The sequence below is a fragment of the Oncorhynchus masou genome, chromosome 14 (genome assembly GCF_036934945.1).
Source record: "Oncorhynchus masou masou isolate Uvic2021 chromosome 14, UVic_Omas_1.1, whole genome shotgun sequence".
NCBI classification, from domain to species: domain Eukaryota; kingdom Metazoa; phylum Chordata; class Actinopteri; order Salmoniformes; family Salmonidae; genus Oncorhynchus; species Oncorhynchus masou.
The window spans coordinates 648,479-670,913 of record NC_088225.1 but is presented as its reverse complement, the minus strand read 5'-3'; the positions used below and the strand labels follow the sequence as shown (position 1 = coordinate 670,913).

Here is a 22,435-nt window from a genome sequence, read left to right as displayed (position 1 = left end):
TTGCTCCAAATGTCTGAATAAAAATGACTGCTAGTGCAGAATGGCGCTTTTTGGGTGGTGGGGGGGGGGGGGGCCGCCCAGGGAGCCATACAAACTAGAACCGCCACTGCTTACAACACTTCCACCATCAGTATTCCTGTCTCCCGGGAACGTTGGATTTGACTAATGGGGACACGCTAGAATGTGTGCAATGTGATGCGCATCATCCCTGATGAGAGCCCGCTGTACGAGCTTTATGATAGCCTAGGCTACTACAGTTCCACGAGTTGGACTTTTTTGTTATTTAGGTTATGCATTCATCGACATAAATACATAACATCAAGCGATAACAGCATATGAAAAGCACCTCGATCTAAATGTGATGCGAGACACTGTCTCATATCATTCGCACCATCTCCCGTTCCCGCCTCTTGTTATTGACTTGCATACTGTTTCGCTCTCTTTCTCTCTCGCTCTCTCTCTCTCTCTCTGGTTGTCCTGGTGATAACGAGATAGAGGAGCCTTACAACACTGAATCCAAGAGACAGAGGGATGAGATAGAAACGGTTGGAGCGTGTATCTGCATTCATTATCGCCTAATTATTAAATGATGTGGGACATATCCTATATATTGACTAAAAGCCTAGCAAAGCCATAAAATGCGTCTTTCATGATATGTTCATGGATTGTTTGACCTGCCAAAAATGTTTTACTCAGGCTGCGCTATTTCAGTGTTGTTGAACTAGATAGACACGTTTTTTTTTCATAATTATTGATTTCTTACGCCGCCAACCTGAAGTTTATCGTTATCATCTTGGTCGCCGGGATGGTGGCCTTCGTTGGAGCAGTCCTCTGCATCATCGCCGCGGTCCATACCGGCTCCGCTGCCGAGTCTACCCAGCAGCCTGTGGCAGACAACCAGTCGCAGTCTCCATACGCTGGAGTGCAGCAGACTTTCCCCGGGGGCTCCGTGGCGCGAGCGGGTCCCCTGGGCGCTATCCATGGTTCTGAAAGGCAGCACGGAGAAACGCCCACCTTCTTCCACGTCGCCAGCAGCTTTGATGCAGTGGGTGGAACTAGGCAGATTAGTCAACTTATCTGCACCCCAGTCCCCGCCGGAGAATGCAACCCCAAAAACTTTCAGCAACAAGCCGAAGACCCGTCGCTGTACGCCGGAGAAGACTGGGGAAACCTCCGCACCACGGCAGAGGAACTACAACAGACAGTGCTCCAGCAGAAGGACCAGATTATCACCGACCAGCGGACCATTAGGGAAATGTCAGGCAAGCTTTCGGAGTGTGAGAGCGGAAGAGAGGGGCGTAGAGGCGCGGGGCTCTGGGGAGGTAAGAGGGTGGGTGAGGTCCGGCTCGTAGTCCGGGACCGTGCTCCGTTGACGACTGTGGCACAGCTGCTCACCGCTCAGGCTGTGGACGAGCTGGAACAGGCTATCGTTCAGATGAAAGACCGCATAGAGAAACTGGAGGTAAGGAAAATGTGAGAATCGTGTGTCATGTCTGTTGGTGTTGAATTCCACTATCACATATTTTTATTTTAAACGAACTTGTTATTGTATCATTAAATAAATCAGTGAATAGGCTAATTCTGCCGCTCTTGTGTGTCAGCTGACCTGCTTGGCAGACCTCGATAGCATTCACTCAATCTGAATTTCTACTAACGTCTCTGACCGCAGTATGTCGGTGTGGGTGTGGCTGTGTGGTTTTACTGTTTAATTGAGACCAGTTCCAGTTGATAGAAATCAGGGACAGTATTAGATTAGGTGAGATGACCGGCTACAGGTAACTGCCAAAATAAAGGAAACACCCACATCAAGCCACCACAAGCCGCCAGAACAGCGAGTCTTGGCATAGATTCTACAAGTGCCTGGAACTCTTTGGGCTGATGTGACACCATGCTTCCACAATAAATTATATAATTTGGTGTTTTGTTGATGGAAAACACTGTCACAGGCGTTGCTCCGGAATCTCCCATAAGTGTTCCAATGGGTTGAGATCTGGTGACACACACGCACACACACACACACACACACACACACACACACACACACACACACACACACACACACACACACACACACACACACACACACACACACACACACACACACACACACACACACCCTTTAAACATCCTATGCTCCTTTGAGACCCCATCTTTCAAAGTCCCTGAGATCTATTTTTGTAGCCACGGTTAAAATAAAGGTTATTGCTATCTGGGATCCTTGGGACATCCCTACCCTAAACCCTAACCTTAATCCCTATCCTTACCGTAAACCCTAACTTTAACCATAACCCTTAGCTAACCCTGAATTTAACCCTGACCTAAACCATTTTGAATGTCAACTTCAATGGGTTAAAGTCAAAGTCCCAAGGACCACGGATAGCAAGGACTCCCAAATAATGGACAACTGGGAATTTTTATACATGACCCTAAGCATGGGATGTTACAGTAATTGCTTAATTAACTCAGGAACCACACCTGTGGAAGCATCTGCATTCAATGTACTTTATATCCCTCGTTTACTCGAGTGTTTACTTTATTTTGGCAGTTACCTGTATATCAACATCTGACTTATTGTCCATGAAAATTGATTAGCTGCATTATATTGAAATTGATTAGATACATTATATTCAACTTGGCTATAGCTTATTAGAGTTCAACTCAATATTGAGGAACCAATCAGTTACTTCACCAAAATATATTTACATATTTTGGTATCACTTGTTGCTGTTGCATCATTACAATGTCTTCTCAACACTGCTTCGCAACTCAAGTTACATTTAGCCAATTTGATGAATGGAAACCCCAAAACTAGAATGTTGTAGGATAATTGGTTAGGCCTAGTCTACAGATACATGAGGATTTGTTATTCCAGGTACCTCTGCTTCCCAACATAACTAGCCCAGGGGAGGAGAAGAGGGGGGGTGGAGGAGGGAGGGGAGAGTAGAGTAACACAAAGCGGCTTTATAGCTGCCTGCCAAGCAACATGTGATGTACAACCCCATTTCTTCTGGAGAAAATATAATAAATTATTCATCTGACCAGTTGCCTATATTTGTTGAGAGCAGAGACCATCATATTCTTTTTTCAGCCTCTGCCTAGCACACTACTATTATACTATCAGTGGTGTACCTCTGTATCTGTGGTCCTACTGTCTTTGGTCACTGAACCCCCAGTCATTGTGCAACTGATCAATAGAACTATAGTCTTAACAAATGTACCCCATGTGGAAAGGTGAGGTACCCCTAAGGGTACTAGTACCTCATGTTGAGAACCACTGCTCTATATGTAACAGCATGTGCCTCACTGTAAATAATATGTTGCGTTGTCTGTGTGTCTATTTGACTGCACTTCGCTTTGCTGCAGTTGTAGTGTTTTTCCTTGGCTGACTATTGACTGAGAGGGCCTTCAATTACTTGTTTTCCTGGCACTATTTCTGCATTTCTCTGCACATAATTGTTTGTCCATAATACAAATAATAACAAATCCGGAGATTAGAGTGCTTATCTAACACAAAGGCCCCCATTAATAACAGCACATTAAAAAGTGTGGGTGCAGCACTAAAAATCGAACTGGCTTCCAGTGTTGCGTTCGAGACCACCTAAAAGCGAGACCGATTCAAGACCAGAGCAAATCGGGTCAGAGTCAAAACCAAGATCGGAGGGGGTGAGACCAAGTCAAGACTGAGACCGGGAGGGGGACAAGGGGTCTGAGACCGAGTCAAGAGCGAGACCAGAAAAATTTGAGTCCAATTCAAGACCATGATTGTAATTTAGTCAAATCGCCACCATAATAAGAGTTCAAATGTCCAGTATTTCTGTGTTCATATTTCAGAAGAACATACAGTATGGATTTCTTAGACATTCAGAATGGTGAGAAAAAAATGCATACGAAGGACAAATAGAGCCACTCTACAAATGATTACTAACCCAAACACAGTGGGGAACAATGAGGGCCTTCTACACCTTCAGAGAAGGGCAAAGGATTTCTAAAATAATAATAACAATAATAATTATAATTATATTACTCTTTTCAATTATGTTCTGATTTAATTGCTTCAGTTTTTGTTGGAAAGGAAAGGGTTAACACATATCCAATCAGGATTTTTCTTTGGTCATTTCTGGGGCTAGCTAAGTCAGCCATTGGCTAGGCCATCATAAGCTAGATAGAAGGCATCTGCCATTAAACTGTGTTAGGGAAACATTTTGGAGTGACAGTGGAATCAACCAATCACATTTTGACTTGTAATCGGTGGGATCATTTTAACAAAAAAGCATTCTCTTCTCAGAGGCCAACGGGTCACTGCGCAATAGCAAGCAGTAGTTTTCACATGGTCTAGCTAGCTATCCTTTGTTGTAGACTAATTTGCAGCAGCTGCAGCAGGTGCTATCAAAGAGGAAGTTGTTGCAAATTTGTTTGCTTCTCCCTTTTCAAGAATTACTTTCGACAAGAAGTTAACCTTTTACTGCAGTGGGCTCAATCAGGGTCACATAGTGTTATGAACTTGAGTGAAGACCCAAACGCGGTTTTAACAGAAAACAGAGTTCTTTAATAAAAAACAGGAATGGCATAAATCCTCTTCCAACGTAGTCAATGGAACAAAAGAACGTAGTATAATGCAGGTTGCACCTGCCATGCAGACTCCGACAGGACAGGACAAGGTGGAAGCAAACGAGACGACAGCTTGCTTCTGGCATCAAAAAACACAAACAAGAATCAGACACTGAAAGTAGCAGGAACAGAGAAAGAAATAGAGACCTAATCAGAGGGGGAAGAGAGAACAGGTGGGGAAAGAGAGAATGAGCTAGTTAGGGGAAATGTAGAACAGCTGAGGGATGAGAGACAGAGAAGGTAACCTAAAAAGACCAGCAGAGAGAGAGAATGAAGAGAAAGGACAGGAACAGACATAACAAGACATGACAGTACCCCCCCACTCACCGAGCGCCTCCTGGCGCACTCGAGGAGGAAACCTGGCGGCAACGGAGGAAATCATCGATCAGCGAACGGTCCAGCACGTCCCGAGAGGGAACCCAACTCCTCTCCTCAGGACCGTACCCCTCCCAATCCACTAGGTACTGATGACCACGGCCCCGAGGGCGCATGTCCAAAATCTTACGAACCCTGTAGATGGGTGCGCCTCGACAAGGATGGGGGGGAGGGACGAGCGGGGGCGCGAAGAACGGGCTTAACACAGGAGACATGGAAGACCGGGTGAACGCGACGAAGATAGCGCTGGAGAAGAAGTCGCACTGCGACAGGATTAATGACCTGGGAAATACGGAACGGACCAATGAACCGCGGGGCCAACTTGCGAGAAGCTGTCTTAAGGGGAAGGTTCTGAGTGGAGAGCCATACTCTCTGACCGCAACAATATCTAGGACTCTTGGTCCTACGCTTATTAGCGGCCCTCACAGTCTGCGCCCTATTACGGCAAAGTGCCGACCTGACCCCCTTCCAGGTGCGCTCGCAACGCTGGACAAAAGCCTGAGCGGAGGGGACGCAGGACTCGGCGAGCTGAGATGAGAACAGCGGAGGCTGGTACCCGAGGCTACACTGAAAAGGGGATAGACCGGTAGCAGACGAGGGAAGCGAGTTGTGGGCGTACTCTGCCCAGGGGAGCTGTTCTGACCAAGACGCAGGGTTACGAAAAGAAAGACTGCGTAAAATGCGACCAACAGTCTGATTGGCCCGTTCGGGCTTGACCGTTAGACTGGGGATGAAAGCCGGACGAGAGACTGACGGAAGCCCCAATCAAACGGCAAAACTCCCTCCAAAATTGAGACGTGAACTGCGGGCCTCTGTCGGAAACGACGTCAGACGGAAGGCCATGAATTCGGAAAACATTCTCGATAATGATCTGAGCCGTCTCCTTAGCAGAAGGGAGCTTATCGAGAGGAATGAAATGAGCCGCCTTAGAGAATCTATCGACAACCGTAAGAATAACTGTCTTCCCGCTGATGAAGGCAGTCCGGTGATAAAATCTAAAGCGATGTGAGACCACGGTCGAGAGGGAATGGGAAGCGGTCTGAGACGGCCGGCAGGAGGAGAGTTCCCAGATTTAGTCTGCGCGCAGACCGAACAAGCGGCGACAAATCGACGCGCGTCACGTTCCCGAGTGGGCCACCAGAAACGCTGGCGAATGGAAGCGAGCGCACCCCGAAGGCCGGGGTGGCCGGCTAACTTGGCAGAGTGGGCCCACTGAAGAACGGCCGGACGAGTAGGAACGGGAACGAACAGAAGGTTCCTAGGGCAAGCTCGCGGCGACGGAGTGTGAGCGAGTGCTTGCTTTACCTGCCTCTCAATTCCCCAGACAGTCAACCCGACAACACGCCCCTCAGGGAGAATCCCATCGGGGTCGGTGGAGACCTCAGAAGAACTGAAGAGACGAGATAAAGCATCAGGTTTGGTGTTTTTTGAGCCCGGACGATAAGAAATAACAAACTCGAAACGAGCGAAAAACAGAGCCCAACGAGCCTGACGCGCATTAAGTCGTTTGGCTGAACGGATGTACTCAAGGTTCCTATGGTCAGTCCAAACGACAAAAGGAACGGTCGCCCTCCAACCACTGTCGCCATTCGCCTAGAGCTAAGCGGATGGCGAGCAGTTCGCGATTACCAACATCATAGTTACGTTCTGACGGCGATAAGCGATGAGAGAAAAACGCGCAAGGATGGACCTTGCCGTCAGAGAGAGAGCGCTGAGAAAGAATGGCTCCCACGCCCACCTCTGACGCGTCAACCTCAACAACAAACTGTCTAGAGATGTCAGGTGTAACAAGAATAGGTGCGGATGTAAAACGATTCTTAAGAAGATCAAAAGCTCCCTGGGCGGAAACGGACCACTTAAAGCACGTCTTAACAGAAGTAAGGGCTGTGAGAGGAGCTGCCACCTGACCGAAATTACGGATGAAACGACGGTAGAAATTAGCGAAGCCCAGAAAGCGCTGCAGCTCGACGCGTGACTTAGGAACGGGCCAATCAATGACAGCCTGGACCTTAGCGGGATCCATCTTAATGCCCTCAGCGGAAATAACGGAACCGAGAAAAGGGACAGAGGCGGCATGAAAAGTGCACTTCTCAGCCTTCACATAAAGACAGTTCTCCAAAAGGCGCTGGAGGACGCGGCCGCACGTGCTGAACATGAATCGAGAGAGACGGTGAAAAAATCAGGATATCATCCATGTAAACGAAAAAAAAATGTTCAGCATGTCTCTCAGGACGTCGTTAACTAGTGCCTGAAAGACAGCTGGAGCGTTAACGAGGCCGAAAGGAAGAACCCGGTATTCAAAGTGCCCTAACGGAGTGTTAAACGCCGTCTTCCACTCGTCCCCCTCCCTGATGCGCACGAGATGGTAGGCGTTACGAAGGTCCAATTTGGTGAAAAACCTGGCTCCCTGCAGGATCTCGAAGGCTGAAGACATAAGAGGAAGCGGATAACGATTCTTAACTGTTATGTCATTCAGCCTCGATAATCCACGCATGGGCGCAGGGACCCGTCCTTCTTCTGAACAAAAAGAACCCGCGCCGGCGGGGGAGGAGGAGGAGACTATGGTACCGGCGTCGAGCGAAACCGACAAATAATCCTCGAGAGCCTTACGTTCGGGAGCCGACAGAGAGTATAATCTACCCCGGGGGAGTAGTTCCCGGAAGGAGATCAATACTACAGTCATACGACCGGTGTGGAGGGAGAGAAGTGGCCTTGGAACGACTGAACACCGTGCGCAGATCGTGATACTCCTCCGGCACCCCTGTCAAATCGCCAGGCTCCTCCTGTGAAGAAGAGACAGAGGAAACAGGAGGGATAGCAGACATTAAACAGGTTACATGACAAGAAACATTCCAGGATAGGATAGTATTACTAGACCAATTAATAGAAGGGTTATGGCGCACTAGCCAGGGATGACCCAAAACAACAGGTGTAAAAGGTGAACGAAAAATTAAAAAAGAAATGGTTTCGCTATGATTACCAGAGACAGTGAGGGTTAAAGGCAGCGTCTCACGCTGAATCTTGGGGAGAGAACTACCATCTAAAGCGAACAAGGCCCTGGGCTCCCCTAACTGTCTGAGAGGAATGTCATGTTCCCGAGCCCAGGTCTCGTCCATAAAACAGCCCTCCGCCCCAGAGTCTATCAAGGCACTGCAGGAAGCAGATGAACCGGGCCAGCGGAGATGGACCGGAAAGGTAGTGCGTGATCCAGAAGGAGAGGCCTGAGTAGTTGCGCTCACCAGTAGCCCTCCTCTTACTGATGAGCTCTGGCCCTTTACTGGACATGAGGTGACAAAATGACCAGCGGAGCCGCAGTAGAGACAGAGGCGATTGGTGATTCTCCGTTCCCTCTCCTTGGCCGAGATGCGAATACCCCCAGCTGCATAGGCTCAGCATCCGAGCCGGCGGGGGAGGGTGGCAGTGATGCGGCAGGTGGCAGTGATGTGGAGAGGGGAGCAACGGAGAACGTGAGCTCCTTTCCACGAGCTCGGCGACGAAGATCAAACCGTCGCTCTATGCGAATAGCGAGAGCTATTAAGGAGTCCAGACTGGAAGGAACCTCCCGGGAGAGGATCTCATCCTTAACCTCGACGTGGAGACCCTCCAGAAAACGAGCGAGCAAAGCCGGCCTGCTCCAGTCACTAGAGGCAGCGAGAGTGCGAAACTCAATAGAATAATCCGTTATGGATCTATTCCCCTGACATAGGGAAGACAGGGCCCTGGAAGCCTCCTCGCCAAAAACAGAACGGTCAAAAACCCGTATCATCTCCTCCTTAAAGTCCTGATACTGGTTAATACACTCAGCCCTCGCCTCCCAGACTGCCGTGCCCCACTCACGCGCCCGTCCGGTAAGGAGAGAAATGACGTAGGCGATGCGGGCTGCGCTCCTGGAGTAAGTGTTGGGCTGAGAGAGAACACCACATCACACTGAGTGAGGAATGAGCGGCACTCAGTGGGCTCCCCAGAGTAACACGGCGGGTTGTTGATCCTGGGCTCCGGAGACTCGGAAACCCTGGAAGTGGGCGGTGGATCGAGGTGGAGTTGGTGAACCCGTCTTGTGAGGTCGGAGACTTGGACGGCCAGGGTCTCAACGGCATGTTGAGCAGCAGACAATTCCTCCTCGTGTCTGCCTAGCATCGCTCCCTGGATCTCGACGGCGGAGTGAAAAGGGTCCGGAGCCGCTGGGTCCATTCTTGGTCTGATTCTTCTGTTATGAACTTGAGTGAAGACCCAAACGCGGTTTTAACAGAAAACAGAGTTCTTTAATAAAAAACAGGAATGGCATAAATCCTCTTCCAACGTAGTCAATGGAACAAAAGAACGTAGTATAATGCAGGTTGCACCTGCCATGCAGACTCCGACAGGACAGGACAAGGTGGAAGCAAACGAGACGACAGCTTGCTTCTGGCATCAAAAAACACAAACAAGAATCAGACACTGAAAGTAGCAGGAACAGAGAAAGAAATAGAGACCTAATCAGAGGGGGAAGAGAGAACAGGTGGGGAAAGAGAGAATGAGCTAGTTAGGGGAAATGTATAACAGCTGAGGGATGAGAGACAGAGAAGGTAACCTAAAAAGACCAGCAGAGAGAGAGAATGAAGAGAAAGGACAGGAACAGACATAACAAGACATGACACATAGAGTGATTCTTGGTACTTAAACAAATCTACATTGAAACAAAAACCACACACATGGTTATGGGATTAAAAAAAGACACGTGTACCATGTCAGATATAGAGTTAAAATGTATAAAAATATATATGCAATACCCACTGAAAAAAAAATAGGGTATACGGTGTATACCTGCATATAGTGTCACACCCTGATCCGTTTCACCAGTCCTTGTGATTGTCTCCACCCGCTCCAGGTGTCGCTTATTGTATTTATCCCTGTGTTTCCTGTCTCTCTGTGCCAGTTTGTCTTGTAGGTTTCCAAGTCAACCAGCGGTTTTCCTGTTCCCCTGCTTTTTGCATTCTCCTTTTTATAGTCCTCCTGGTTTTGACCCTTGCCTGTTTCTGGACTTTGTACCTACCTGCCTGACCATTTTGCCTGTCTTGACCACAAGTCTGTCTGTCACTCTGTACCTGATGGACTCTGACCTGGTTTTGACCTTTTTTGCCTGTCCACTACCATTCTCTTGCCTACTCCTTTGGATTAAAAAACATTGTAGGACTCCAACCATCTGACCCCTGTGTCTGCATTTGGGTTTCGCATGTGCCCTGATATATAGTTTCCACCTCGCCACTGGCCTCACCGAGACCCGACAGAGACACTCAAAATGTACTACAACACTGCTGGCTTCATTTGTCTTTCTATGTCATTGTCTGCTCTTCCCTCCCTCCCATGAAGTCAGATATTGGACCGCTGGCATTCCCTCACAACCACACAGATGCAGCAACTGCGATGACTTCAAGAGGTGGTGGTGGTGTGCTCTCTGAGGCCCCTGATGGTTGGGGTGAGGCAGGGCCAGGGGGACAGGCAGGGGATGGACCAAAGCAGTGGCCACGGGTGGAGGATCTGGAAGGAGAGCTTGAGAGGAAGCTGGAACTCCTGGAGAAGGAGAGGAAGGCCCTGCGAAAGGAATCCCAAAGACACAGGCAGGAGATCGACCAGGGGATGAACTCCCTACACCACCGCATCGCTGGCCTGGAGGAGGGTGAGAGGAGGGGCAGAGGGTTAGGAGTAAGAGAAGATCAATGGTCATGAGTGATAGTCCTACCTGAATGATATTAATTTATATGGTGGGGGAGGTTAAGAGTCGGGACCTGAAACCATAACTGATGTACCAGAAAGGTAACTTATTATCAATCTATGAAAACGACATCAACACATTATGATACAGAATAAGAAAAAAGTACATAACAAGAAAGAAAATCCAAGTGGATATATCACAGAAGAGAGATGAGATATCCTGGGGGCGGGAAAGAAGTCAAATGTGTGATGTAGCCATTGTATAAACCCCCAAATACACTACAAAGTCCTAATAAGACAAGTCTATTCAACATCTCCCCCCCTACCAAATTACTTCATTACTCAAACACTCTCTCCATCCCTCTCTATTTCTCCACCCATACCTCCTTACCCCAGGACTTTCAGAGTACACCTATCCCGAGGGCTACAAGCTGTCCTTCCCAGCACGTACCAACTATATGTACGCAGTGGTGCAGCACCCCATCCCTGAGCTGCGTGCCTTCACCGTGTGCCTCTGGCTGAGACCCACCGAGGGGGGCATCGGCACCCCCTTCTCCTACGCTGTAGCGGAGCAGCCAAATGAGCTAGTTCTGCTGCAGGGCATGAACACCCCTGTGGAGCTGCTCATTAACGACAAGGTAATGGAGGAAACAGAGCAGAAGTATTTTAGGGCACACTGAGTAAGACACAGCACAATTTAAGATGGAGCTATAACAGTACCTGAGAATGATTTCTGCGACCAAAATGGCACCCTATTCCCTATGTACTGCACTACTTTTGACCAGAGCCCTGGTCAAAACTAGTGTGCTACATAGGGAATAGGATACTATTTGGGACAAAGACAAAGCACAGTTTAGGCTAGAGCTGGGAGTGTAGTGTAGATCAGCATGAGGCCATTATGGTAATACATTGCCTGGAAGGCATAGAGAGCTACCTAGCTGGCTGTGCCCTTGAGGAAGGGCAGTCCGTGCCTTTGAAAAATTAATACTGCAGTCCTCAAATGTTACTGTAATAAAAGAGCTGGATTAATATATTCCAGGGGGAAATTTGTTTAATGTCTCCATACAGTGTGTTAAGCAGCAAGATATCAACACTTAAAAAGTACAATATTTTATTTAATATAATATTGAGTTTTAGTGTAGGATATTCTTTACAACACATGGTTTAGGGTCAGTACTGAGAACCACTTCGTCGTATGATTGATTGTCCATTGAATTGTTTGCTATTGCCATCTTAAATACCCAATTTGCAGTCTAATATAGTCTGCAGTATCACTGCATTACCTGCGCTATAGCACCAACACTCACACTAACCCAAACTGTTGACCTCCCACCCCTAGGTGGTGCAGTTACCTCTGAACCTGTCTCGGGGCAGCTGGCACCACATCTGTGTAAGCTGGAGCCAGAGAGGTGGGGCGTGGCAGGCCTACCAGGGGGGCAAGCTGAGAGGAGAGGGGCAGGGCCTGGCAGCTTGGCACCACATCAGGCCTGGGGGAGTCCTCATCCTGGGGCAGGAACAGGTAAGACCTGGAGAGGTTGGTATTTTGGTGAGGTCAGGAGTGGCAGGTTGAAGAGACCGCAACGGCATAGACCTATAGGGGTTGTTGTTTTTAAAGGAGAGCATATTTTATTGTTCATTGAGATATAGACACAGGGATGAAATGAGAAGGGGCAGGTGAGAGGAACATGCAAAGTTGAAGTGGGGGACTTGAGCATCAAACCCCAGTCTCTCATGGCAATGCCAAGTCCGGAGTTACCACTAGACCAAACTCTGACACATCCCTTCCTCTTTTCACCCCTTTCACTCCTCCACCTCCTTCTGCCTGTAGGACAATCTGGGCGGGCGTTTTGACTCGTCCCAAGCCATGGTGGGGGAGTTATCCCAGTGGAACTTATGGGAACAGGTCCTGACCCCCAGCGAGGTGTCCAGCCTGGCCCACTGCAGCCAGCACAGCCCCCAGCCAAAGGGTAATGTGGCCCCCTGGACCAAACGGGAAGTAGAGGTGTTTGGAGGAGCCACCAAGGTGCCCATGGAGCCCTGCGCTGCCAAACTCACCAACACCCCACTGTGAGGGGAAGGGTGATATAGGATCCAGGGACCTAACTTACAAAGCGTCTCAGAGTAGGACAAGTGATTGGGGAAAAATCAATACAGTTACATATCGCAATATTCTTTTGGACAATATTATAGTGATACTTTTTGTTGTTGTTGCTATGTAGGTTAGCTAGCACTAGTCAGCTATGCCTGCGCCAGAACGCTGGTATTTTGTTGCTCTTCATTTTCTTTTAAAATAGTGAGCCAACATGTTTTCAATGCTTTTATTTCCATGACTGATCAAAACTAATTTTCTCATGCTCTCTCGTCTCTCTTCAGCAGACATATAGAGAGCAATCTCTTTGGAACATCAAATTGTAATAAAATCGCAGTATTGAATCGCAATACATAAAGAATTGTGAGAATCAGTATTGTCACCTACATGTAAGTATCATGATAATATTCGTGAGATCCCTGGCAATTTCCCAGCCGTACTGTACGTGTCATATTATACAGCTGTATTGAAGTAGGGCAAAACATTGTGGAGGTAACATATTCCTATCTGAACAACTAGTTATGTAGAACAGCAGGAATGCCTAACTGACAGTAGATTAAGGAATCAAGTCAGCTCTATTCATCACATTTCTATCTGCAATGTTCGGTATATTATACATTGTGAATTTGTGAAGTGAATTTATGGGTGGAGCTTGGGTGAAAGGGAGTAAGGGAATGGGGAAATGAGGCGCGTTTAGAAGTGGGAGTGACACTGGTTTTGTAACTATTCATAAAGACTTCATTTATCCCTCAAGGGGTAATTTTGTTTTGCATGTTTTATTTTTTTATGTTTTACATCTATTGTTGATTAAGTTTATTCAGAGCTACAGGACACAGAGTGGGTCGGCTAGGCATACATACTTTTGCATTTCAACTGCTGCTTTGGACTTGGTCTATGGCCAAGCACTAGGTCCTAGGAGCCGATTTTGTTTTTCTCAATAGGAGCAAACAATTGGGTATCTATAGCTTTCTCTATCATCTGACTTGTGTCTAACCGAAGGGGATAACTCAAGTGTACATTATGATTATATATAACATTTTATATGCAGACATTAAGAACACACAATCGCGTTGATTTTTTAAATAACTTTTTGTATCAAATTGTTTCAAAATAGCATTTGTACTGTATCTCTTTTCATATTCCTTCTCGTTAACATTTTTATAAATAGTCTATCTTAGTAATACAGCATGTCTAATCATTCCCTATGACTAATAAGAACTACAGAAACAGAGATATGAACTAATCTCTTTGGCACTAATTCAAATTCAGTAACTGTATCCAGTAATGTCAATGTGTGGCTTGAATTGATACAAAAAATATGTCTTAGACTTGGGCAGTGCTGTTACCCAAGCTCATTGAATTACTGTGTTGCACAATATGGTATAGCACAAAGTTTGATACTTTCTAGAACACCAGAATAAGTATTGGTACCAAGTTGTACTGTCATGTATAAACTGTGTTATATAATGCTTTTATATTCAATGTAAACAGTGATATGAATAACAATGGGTTTAAATGCATGTCATTATACTGCAGACGTGTATTCATTTTACATATCAATGCACATTCATATATAATTCAATGTATGAAAACCCTCTTAATCTTCTACAGCTTGCCATCCAGTGACGTGAGGTCTGAGGCCGGGTAGGCACATTCTATTGAGGCTCATAAAGCTACGGTGTTATGGTGTTTATCGGTATTGACACGATCACAAAGATAACCATCAAACAGCAGCAACCATTAGACTCAGGCCGTAATTGCTTGTGCCTCACTCAGGTGACTTTCAGCACCACAGACAGCGACAGGGGGTACCGGTACAGAGTTAATTGGGGGTAGAAGCTGTTAAGAGGTCTTTTTGACCTAGATTTGATGTTCCGGTACCGCTTGCCGTGCGGTAGCAGAGAGAACAGTCTATGACTAGGGCTTCTGGAGTATTTGACAACTTTTAGGGCCTTCATCTGACCGCCTGTTAAAGAGGTCATGGATGGCAGGAAGCTTGGCCCCAGTGATGTACTGGGGCATATGCACTGCCCTCTGTAGTGCCTTGCGGTCAGAGGCCAAGCAGGTGCCATACCAGGCAGTGATGCAACCAATCAGGATGCTCTCGAAGGGTGCAGCTGTAGAATTTGAGGATCTGAAGACCCATGACTAATCTTTCCAGTCTCCTGAGGGGGAATAAGCTTTGTCGTGCCCTCTTCATGGCTACCTTGGTGTGTTTGGACCATGATAGTTTGTTGGTGATGTGGACACCAAGGAACTTGAAGCTCTCAACCTGCTCTACTACAGCCCCTTCGATGAGAATGAGGGCGTGCTCAGTCCTCCTTTTCCTGTAGTCCACAATCATCTCCTTAATCTTGATCATGTTGAGGGAGAGGTTGTTGTCCTGGCACCACACGGCCATGTCTCTGACCTCCTTCCTATATGCTGTTTCGTTGTTGTTGGTGATCACGACTACCACTGTTGTGTCATCAGCAAACTTAATTATATTGTTGGAGTCGTGCCTGGCCGTGCAGTCATGAGTGAACAGGGAGTACAGGAGGGGGCTGAGCACGCACCCCTGAGGAGCCCCTGTGTCGAGGATCAACGTGGCGGATGTGTTGTTACCTACCCTTACCAGCTGGGGGCGGCTCGTCAGGAAGTCCAGGATCCAGTTTCAGAGGGAAATGTTTAGTCCCAGGGTCCTTAGCTTAGTGATGAGATTTCAGGGCACTATGGTGTTGAAAGCTGAGCTGTAGTGAATGAATAGCATTCTCACATAGGTGTTCCTTTTGTCCATGTGGGAAAGGGCAGTGTGGAGTGCAATAGAGATCTGTGGATCTGTTAGGACAGTATGCAAATTGGAAAGGTTCTAGGGTTTCTGGGATAATAGCGTTGATGTGAGCCATGACCAGCCTTTCAAAGCACTTCATGGCAACATATGTGAGTGGTACGGTCAGTAGTAATTTAGGCAGGTTACCTTGGTGTTCTTGGGCACATGGGACTATGGTGGTCTGCTTGAAACATGTAGGTTTAACAGACTCAGTCAGGGAGAGGTTGAAAATGTCAGTGAAGACACTTGTCAGTTGGTCAGCGCATGCTCGGAGTACACGTCCTGGTAGTCCTTCTGGCCCTGCGGCCATGTGAATGTATACCTGTTGTAAGCAGGAATCAGGAGGATAGAATTATGGTCATTTTTACCAAATTGAGGGCGAGGGAGAGCTTTGTACACGTCTCTGTGAGTGGAGTAAAGGTAGTCTAGAGTTTTTTCCCTTTTGTTGCACATTTAACATGCTGGTCGAAATGAGGTAAAACGGATTTAAGTTTCCCTGCATTAAAGTCCCCGGCCACTAGGAGTGCCGCCTCTGGATGAGCGTCTTCCTGTTTGCTTATGGCCATATATAGCTCATTGAGTGCGGTCTTAGTGCCAGCATTGGTTTGTGCTGGTAAATAGACAGCTACCAATAATATAGATTAAAATTTTCGCGGTAAATAGTGTGGTCTACAGCTTATCATGAGATACTTTACCTCAGGTGAGCAAAACCTTGAGAGTTCCTTAGATTTTGTGCACCAGCTGTTGTTTACAAATATACATAGACCCTCACCCCTTGTCTTACCAGAGGTCACGACATCCGCCGAAGTTGGTCCCTCTCCTTGTTCAGGCGGCGTTCGACGGTCGAAGTCACCGACCTTCTAGCCATCGCCGATCCACTTTTCATTTTCTTTTGGTTTTGTCTTGTCTTCCATCACACCTTGTTCCAATTCCATCCATTCCATGTTGTGTATTTAACCCTCTGTTCTCCCCCCATGTCCTTATCCGTAATTGTTTCTTGTAGTGCTTGTGCACGGTATGCTGGTTATTACCGGGTTTTGTTTGACACATTTCATGTATTCTTCTGTTGACGGTGTTTTATGTTTATTAAACGACACCGTTGTAAATCGCTCTCCTGCACCTGACTTCTCTGCCGCCAGTACGCACCTCATTACAACGGCTGTTCTATCCTGCCGAAAAAGTGCAAAACCCACCACCTGTATGTTATTTATGTCGTCTTTTAGCCACAACTCGGTGAAACATATGATATTACAGTTTTTAATGTCCCGTTAGTAGGATATACGTGCTCGTAGTTAATCTATGTTTGTTATCCGGTGATTGTACATTGGCTAATAGAACCGATGGTAAAGGCAGATTACCCACTCGCCGTCAGATCCTTATAAAGCAGACAGACCTACGTCCCAAATATCTCCATCTCTTTCTCCTGCAAATGACAGGGATGGGGGCCTTGTCTGGAGTAAATCCTTCGCCTCCGACTCGTTAAAGAAACCCTAACTACTAAACCCTGGAAATTAAGTTCACAAAAGTGGTCAAAATTGGCTCTCATCTGAACATTGGTATTGTGCAGTGTGTTGCTATAGATTTGCCCTCTCCTTACTATGATCGGCTGTTTACTATGAATTTTGCTTCTTGCCAGGCCCAGATCATTGCATTTCTGCTCAAATCACTCATAGAAGCTATCAAAGTCTTGTTGCTGCCGTTCCAGTGCTTTCATTGTGTCGCTGATCTGGGGATGGCAGACACTCATATCCATCACTTTGTTCTGCAGAACACGGAAGAGCGCATCAGTTTCCTTGAAAATTTCATCATAGGCCAACACGGTGGCGGTCTCTGGATGGTTTGCTAGCTGTTCATTTCGTTCAGCAAAGGCATGTAATAGTTCCACATAGTTGCCCCTAGGCCTGGTTGATGTGCTGGCACTCTCATCATTGCTGCAAAATGCCACCGTCTGTTTACCTAGGTAGCATGCCATAGCATTAATTAGCTAGGGCTTTCAAAATCTCACGGTTCTCTTTTACCTTTGCATTGTGCATGCTGATATTCAATCTCCATTGTTCATTGAATACCAGATCTATCTGTGAGCTGCCAAATGTCTTAAGAGCTATCTGGCTTTGATGTGAGACACAGGTTTCTCACGCTTGTTGAACGCTATAGACAAATTGTTCAACTCTTGTCCACACACTGTCACTGGTGGAGAACAGCAGGCAGGGGAAGCAGTAGAGTCGGCTGCTAGCAGTGCAGCCACAGAGCCAGTCTTTCCGTTGATACAACTCAGTTTGAAATTATCGTGTCATTTTCTATTTTCTTTAGATGTAGGTCGCTAAACTCAGGTGTTGGTCTTCACACTGTCTCTCTAGAAAATCCAATGTGATGACTGCTATTTATCGAATAATTACCTACTACTTATAATTATTACTCTATTAAATTAATCATGTAGCAATTAACTCATTAGGAATTTGGGGCACCACGGGTAAAATTGTTTCCTGAGTTACTATCTCTCGACTTAAACTCTACAGATGATCTAAATATCTCTTACATCAATAACAGTACATTATTAATTATTACCTCATCAGTATTACCTCATATTAATTATTACCTCTCATTCTGAACGTTGTTGACTTCGTAAATCTGCACGTACCCTAACTTAAGTGATGAATCAGCGATACACAAATTGGCTTCATTATTTATTTACTAACTAACTAAACAATCACACAGAAATACATAAACACACACACACAGTATAGGTTATTGATTACTAATGCAATGACAACAGTCCCTATTTTTATTTTATTTTATTTCACCTTTATTTAACCCTTGTAGGCCAGTTGAGAACAAGTTCTCATTTACAACTGCGACCTGGCCAAGATAAAGCGAAGCAGTGCGACAAAAAACAACAACACAGTCAATAGCACAATAGAAAAATCTATATACAGTGATTATATAGTCCCTAGTGGACTAACCTGATATGACGGCTTGATAAACAATGTAAAGGGGGGTTATGTAAGGAGAGGGAGAGACAGAGTCAAATTCTCGTATATACATTTGGAAACTACGCTCACTGTAGTCAGAATATTTAGCACCCTAACAACCGCTCATTCGGATTAGAAATGCAACATATATTTACACGTTGATGTCTTTGTCTGTCGTCTCTCTGTAGTTTGAAGTCTCTGGTTGTCCACCATAGGTCACAATGTCCTTAGTATGCTTCTTTGTTCTGGAGTGTTATTAGAATGGATCCTTCAGGTGTACCACGCGGTGGTGAAAGGGATCTATTCCTCCCTCCCGTCTTTGGTCAAATGCCCGAGACTACTTCACATACCAGCTGCAGACTGGGAATGTTTGGTCTGGTCTTCACCTTCTTCACTCTTCGAGAGTTTCAGAGGGTCTTACCATTTTCTGGTCTTGTAGTTTTAACCATTTCAACGTGTGGACCACGTCCTCACGTTCTCTGGTCTGTATTTAAATTCTCAGCGAGTCCTTTTAAGCACTCTGGCCTTGGAGGGCGTTCTGTCCTGTTGACACAATATATGTGCTCACGTGGACAGGGTTACTGACTGGGCTCAAGTTTATATGAAAGTCAATATCTCATTCAGAAGGCTAAAATCAAATTTTATCTTCACAAAAGTATTTTATACTTAAAAAGTATTCTTATATCTAATAATGTATTGTATACAACATTTAGATGCAAACCTGATAACTAGGACATATACACATTCAAATAATAAACGATATGACATGATTACTGTTTGGATCCCCACCAACAATTCCAAACGTTTCGATTTCAAAACAAATGTTCCAATGTCCAATCTTTTGCTGTTGGAGTTCTTAGCCAAGAGTCTCTCTACCCACAGCACATTCCTTTTTTCAGTACTGCAGGGCAAGGGAAAGAAAGTTTACGACCGGCGTTAAGTCATAAAACCGGCCCAACTCCCCTTCCTCTCTGGTGGAAGAGGGGTCTGGCTATCTGTCAACCCTGTGTCGAGCTGATCTGGCAGCTTTGAGCCTCACCAAGGACAGAGAGTCATGACAATAGGCAGGGGCGAGCTCTGACTATCCTCTTGCAAAGCTCTCTACCTGCCTTCATCCGTTAGCTGGCAGTATAAGGTAGAAACACGAATTCGCAAGTCATGTCAATTCCTTTCATTGAGTTTGAATTTGAAGGGCGGGGAAAAGGTACATGGCGAGGCTGCCTTTCCCCTCGCCTCCTTGAGCATTTTGTACCAGATCACTGCAAATTTGGGAAGTAGTAGTACTAGTTCAGACATCTATTTTATCATGCAGAAAAAAATGAAGTTGATAATGAATATTGATTAAAAAGTATATTTATTTATTTTTCATTAGTTATTTTATCATATATTTTCACACTGCCTACCCTTCCTACCCAAACCGCACATCACTGTCGCTTTCCCTGGTTATGACTAAGTGGCAAGTTCCTGTCTGGGTATCTTTACCCATATTAAAGAAATGTCCATTCCTTTCTCTACTGTAGTTATTATTCCAACATCATTCTGCAGTGTGATCAGTGTTTTGCCTGCCTCTGGTCTGCTCGGCTCATGTCTGCACTTCTATGGTCTCTGTGATATTGTGGCAAACTGTACAGCTTAGAAAATGAATAAACAAGATTTCTCTATTAACCAAACAATGTCTTATAGTCGGTGTTGGGAAAATCACTCTTTGTATTACCTGTATTTTTTAACAGGATTTAACTCTATGTTTAGGCAAATTTGGCATCTCTTTTTCCTCTTCTTTCCTGTCAGAGTTGGTTTACTTTGTGTGTTCATGTCCTTGTTTTCACTGGTTTTGAAATGCACAGCCCGAAAAGCTCAAATGGCCAAAAGTAAAGTCTGTTTCAAATGTGAGTTATGTGTATTTCCTTCCTTTTCCTCTGTGTCAATGAATAACCTACTACATCTCAGTTTCAAAATGATTGATTCTAATATCAGCCTTAGATGGTGGCTATAACACATGAATAGGAAATTATATTAATTGATGTTCACTGTGCATATTCTACATGTGATTGCATATATTTGGACTTTGCGTGTTGATGTGTTTGTGTGTTGCATAGGGGTAGAGCTTTAGGTATTACTGTAGCAGTAGAGCTCATACATACTTGCTTGCACAGGCTAGATACGTGTGGTTTAAGCATATCTAGTAAGTAGACTTTTACTGTATGGTGAGAGAGGCGCTTGGGCGTGCATACTTTTGCACACCTGTGAGCTAATACATTGGCAGGATTAAGTGTGTGTGAAATAAAGAAATAAAGCTCATGGCTATTTGGACAAACAGTGGAATTATACATACTGTGCAGATTAACAGTGTGTGTGGGACAAGGACGGTTCCTGCTAGGCTACTTAGTGACCACCCTGTTACTCACTGACACACAAACCCTCGCTCGCACTGCTGCCAGTCACATCCTGTGCTGTCCAGGACACACGCTACAGGTTCAATTTAAAACCCCACTGCTCCAAACACACTGAATTGTAAACACACACACCACACACACACACACACACAGACACACAAACACACACATTCAGCATCAGTGTGAAGCCTTTTCTTCAAACCCCAGGTGCTTGAATAGGGCAGGGTCAATGGAAACCTGCATACTGGATATGGAAAAACACACACAGGATTATAGAAAATTATATAGCTTTTACTATAAAGAATCAATGTATACATTTATGAATATGGATGTAGTCTGGTAAATGCAATAAGTACTAGGCAGGACCAAAACACAACCGTGTAAACATTAAATAGTCTCCAAGTCCAAACAGCCACAAGACAAAAGTTGTACTGAGAATACTTACAATTGCTATTTCACAAACAACGAGTTTACAAACAAAGACTGGAGAAATGATTTTCGTTGTGACATTGGAAATGTTGATTGAGACTAGTTGCTCGGGGGCTCTGGCAGGCAGAAAGAAATGCATCACTATTCTTCTTTGTGTGGTTTTCCGGCTAGAGGCTGTGTTGCGTATTCGTGCCTTTCGCAGGTTGGAATGCGGATTGCACATTTTGGTCACCCCCCCCAAAAAAGGAAAAAGGGAATGGAATTTATTCAACTTAAATTGCACCACCCTCTAGCTCTGCACCTATACACTATACCAAAAACCCACCACCCCATTCCGCTACCTTGGCAGTTGGCCTGGGAGGATGGAACCCCTTCTCTCAAAACTTCCTGTAGATCTTCTGTACTCATCTCTCACACCCAAATATTTCTCTGCTGCTGCAACTAGGACATCTATCTTCTGTGATTTCCGCTATAAATGAAAGAAATCCAACACTACTATAATTCATCCTCTCTGGCTCTTTCTCTTCAGGCATACTCACTCAGGGGCTACCAGTCATCTCACTCGCCCTTGGCCTATCCTCTACTCTTTTCACTGCCTCAGCATAGGAAACTTTCTGCCACACTCAAGCTCTAACAATCTCTACCTGTCTCTCTCTCACAGGGCACTTCGGATCCCTATCTGCATGGGGACCCCCACAGTTGACACGCAGTGCTTTCTCTATCCCAATTGTATACCCCCCCCCTGAATATGTTCTCCTGCCCATTTCTCACATCGTCGGATCTCCACGCTGCTGCAGCATGTCCGAATCCTTGGCACCTAAAGCACCATAGCGGGTTCGGAACATAGGCCCTCACAGAATAGCAAATATAACCTAACCTGACCTTATCAGGTAGAAACTCTCATAGCTCAACAAGACAGACAGGGTATTCTTAGTCTCACCATTGTCACTGGGTCTAAATCTCACTAAATGGCAGGTGTCACAAACACTAGGAATATTCCTTTTCATTTGATCCACCTCAACACTCAAGGCTACCACACTGATCACCTCTTTTAGCAGCCCCCTGCTCCGGA

The 22,435-nt window shown here is 45.8% G+C and overlaps 1 protein-coding gene across 1 annotated transcript; it reads left to right on the top strand.

Annotated features, from left to right (window-relative positions):
• Positions 1-524: 524 nt before the first annotated feature.
• On the top strand, positions 525-20,431 carry LOC135553919 (neuronal pentraxin-2-like). The gene is made up of 5 exons (XM_064985858.1): positions 525-1,462; positions 10,333-10,639; positions 11,071-11,312; positions 12,014-12,193; positions 12,503-20,431. Exons 1-5 carry the CDS (start codon positions 806-808, stop codon positions 12,743-12,745), a joined length of 1,629 nt encoding a protein of 542 aa, XP_064841930.1. The 5' UTR covers positions 525-805; the 3' UTR covers positions 12,746-20,431.
• The last annotated feature ends 2,004 nt before the right edge of the window (positions 20,432-22,435 follow it).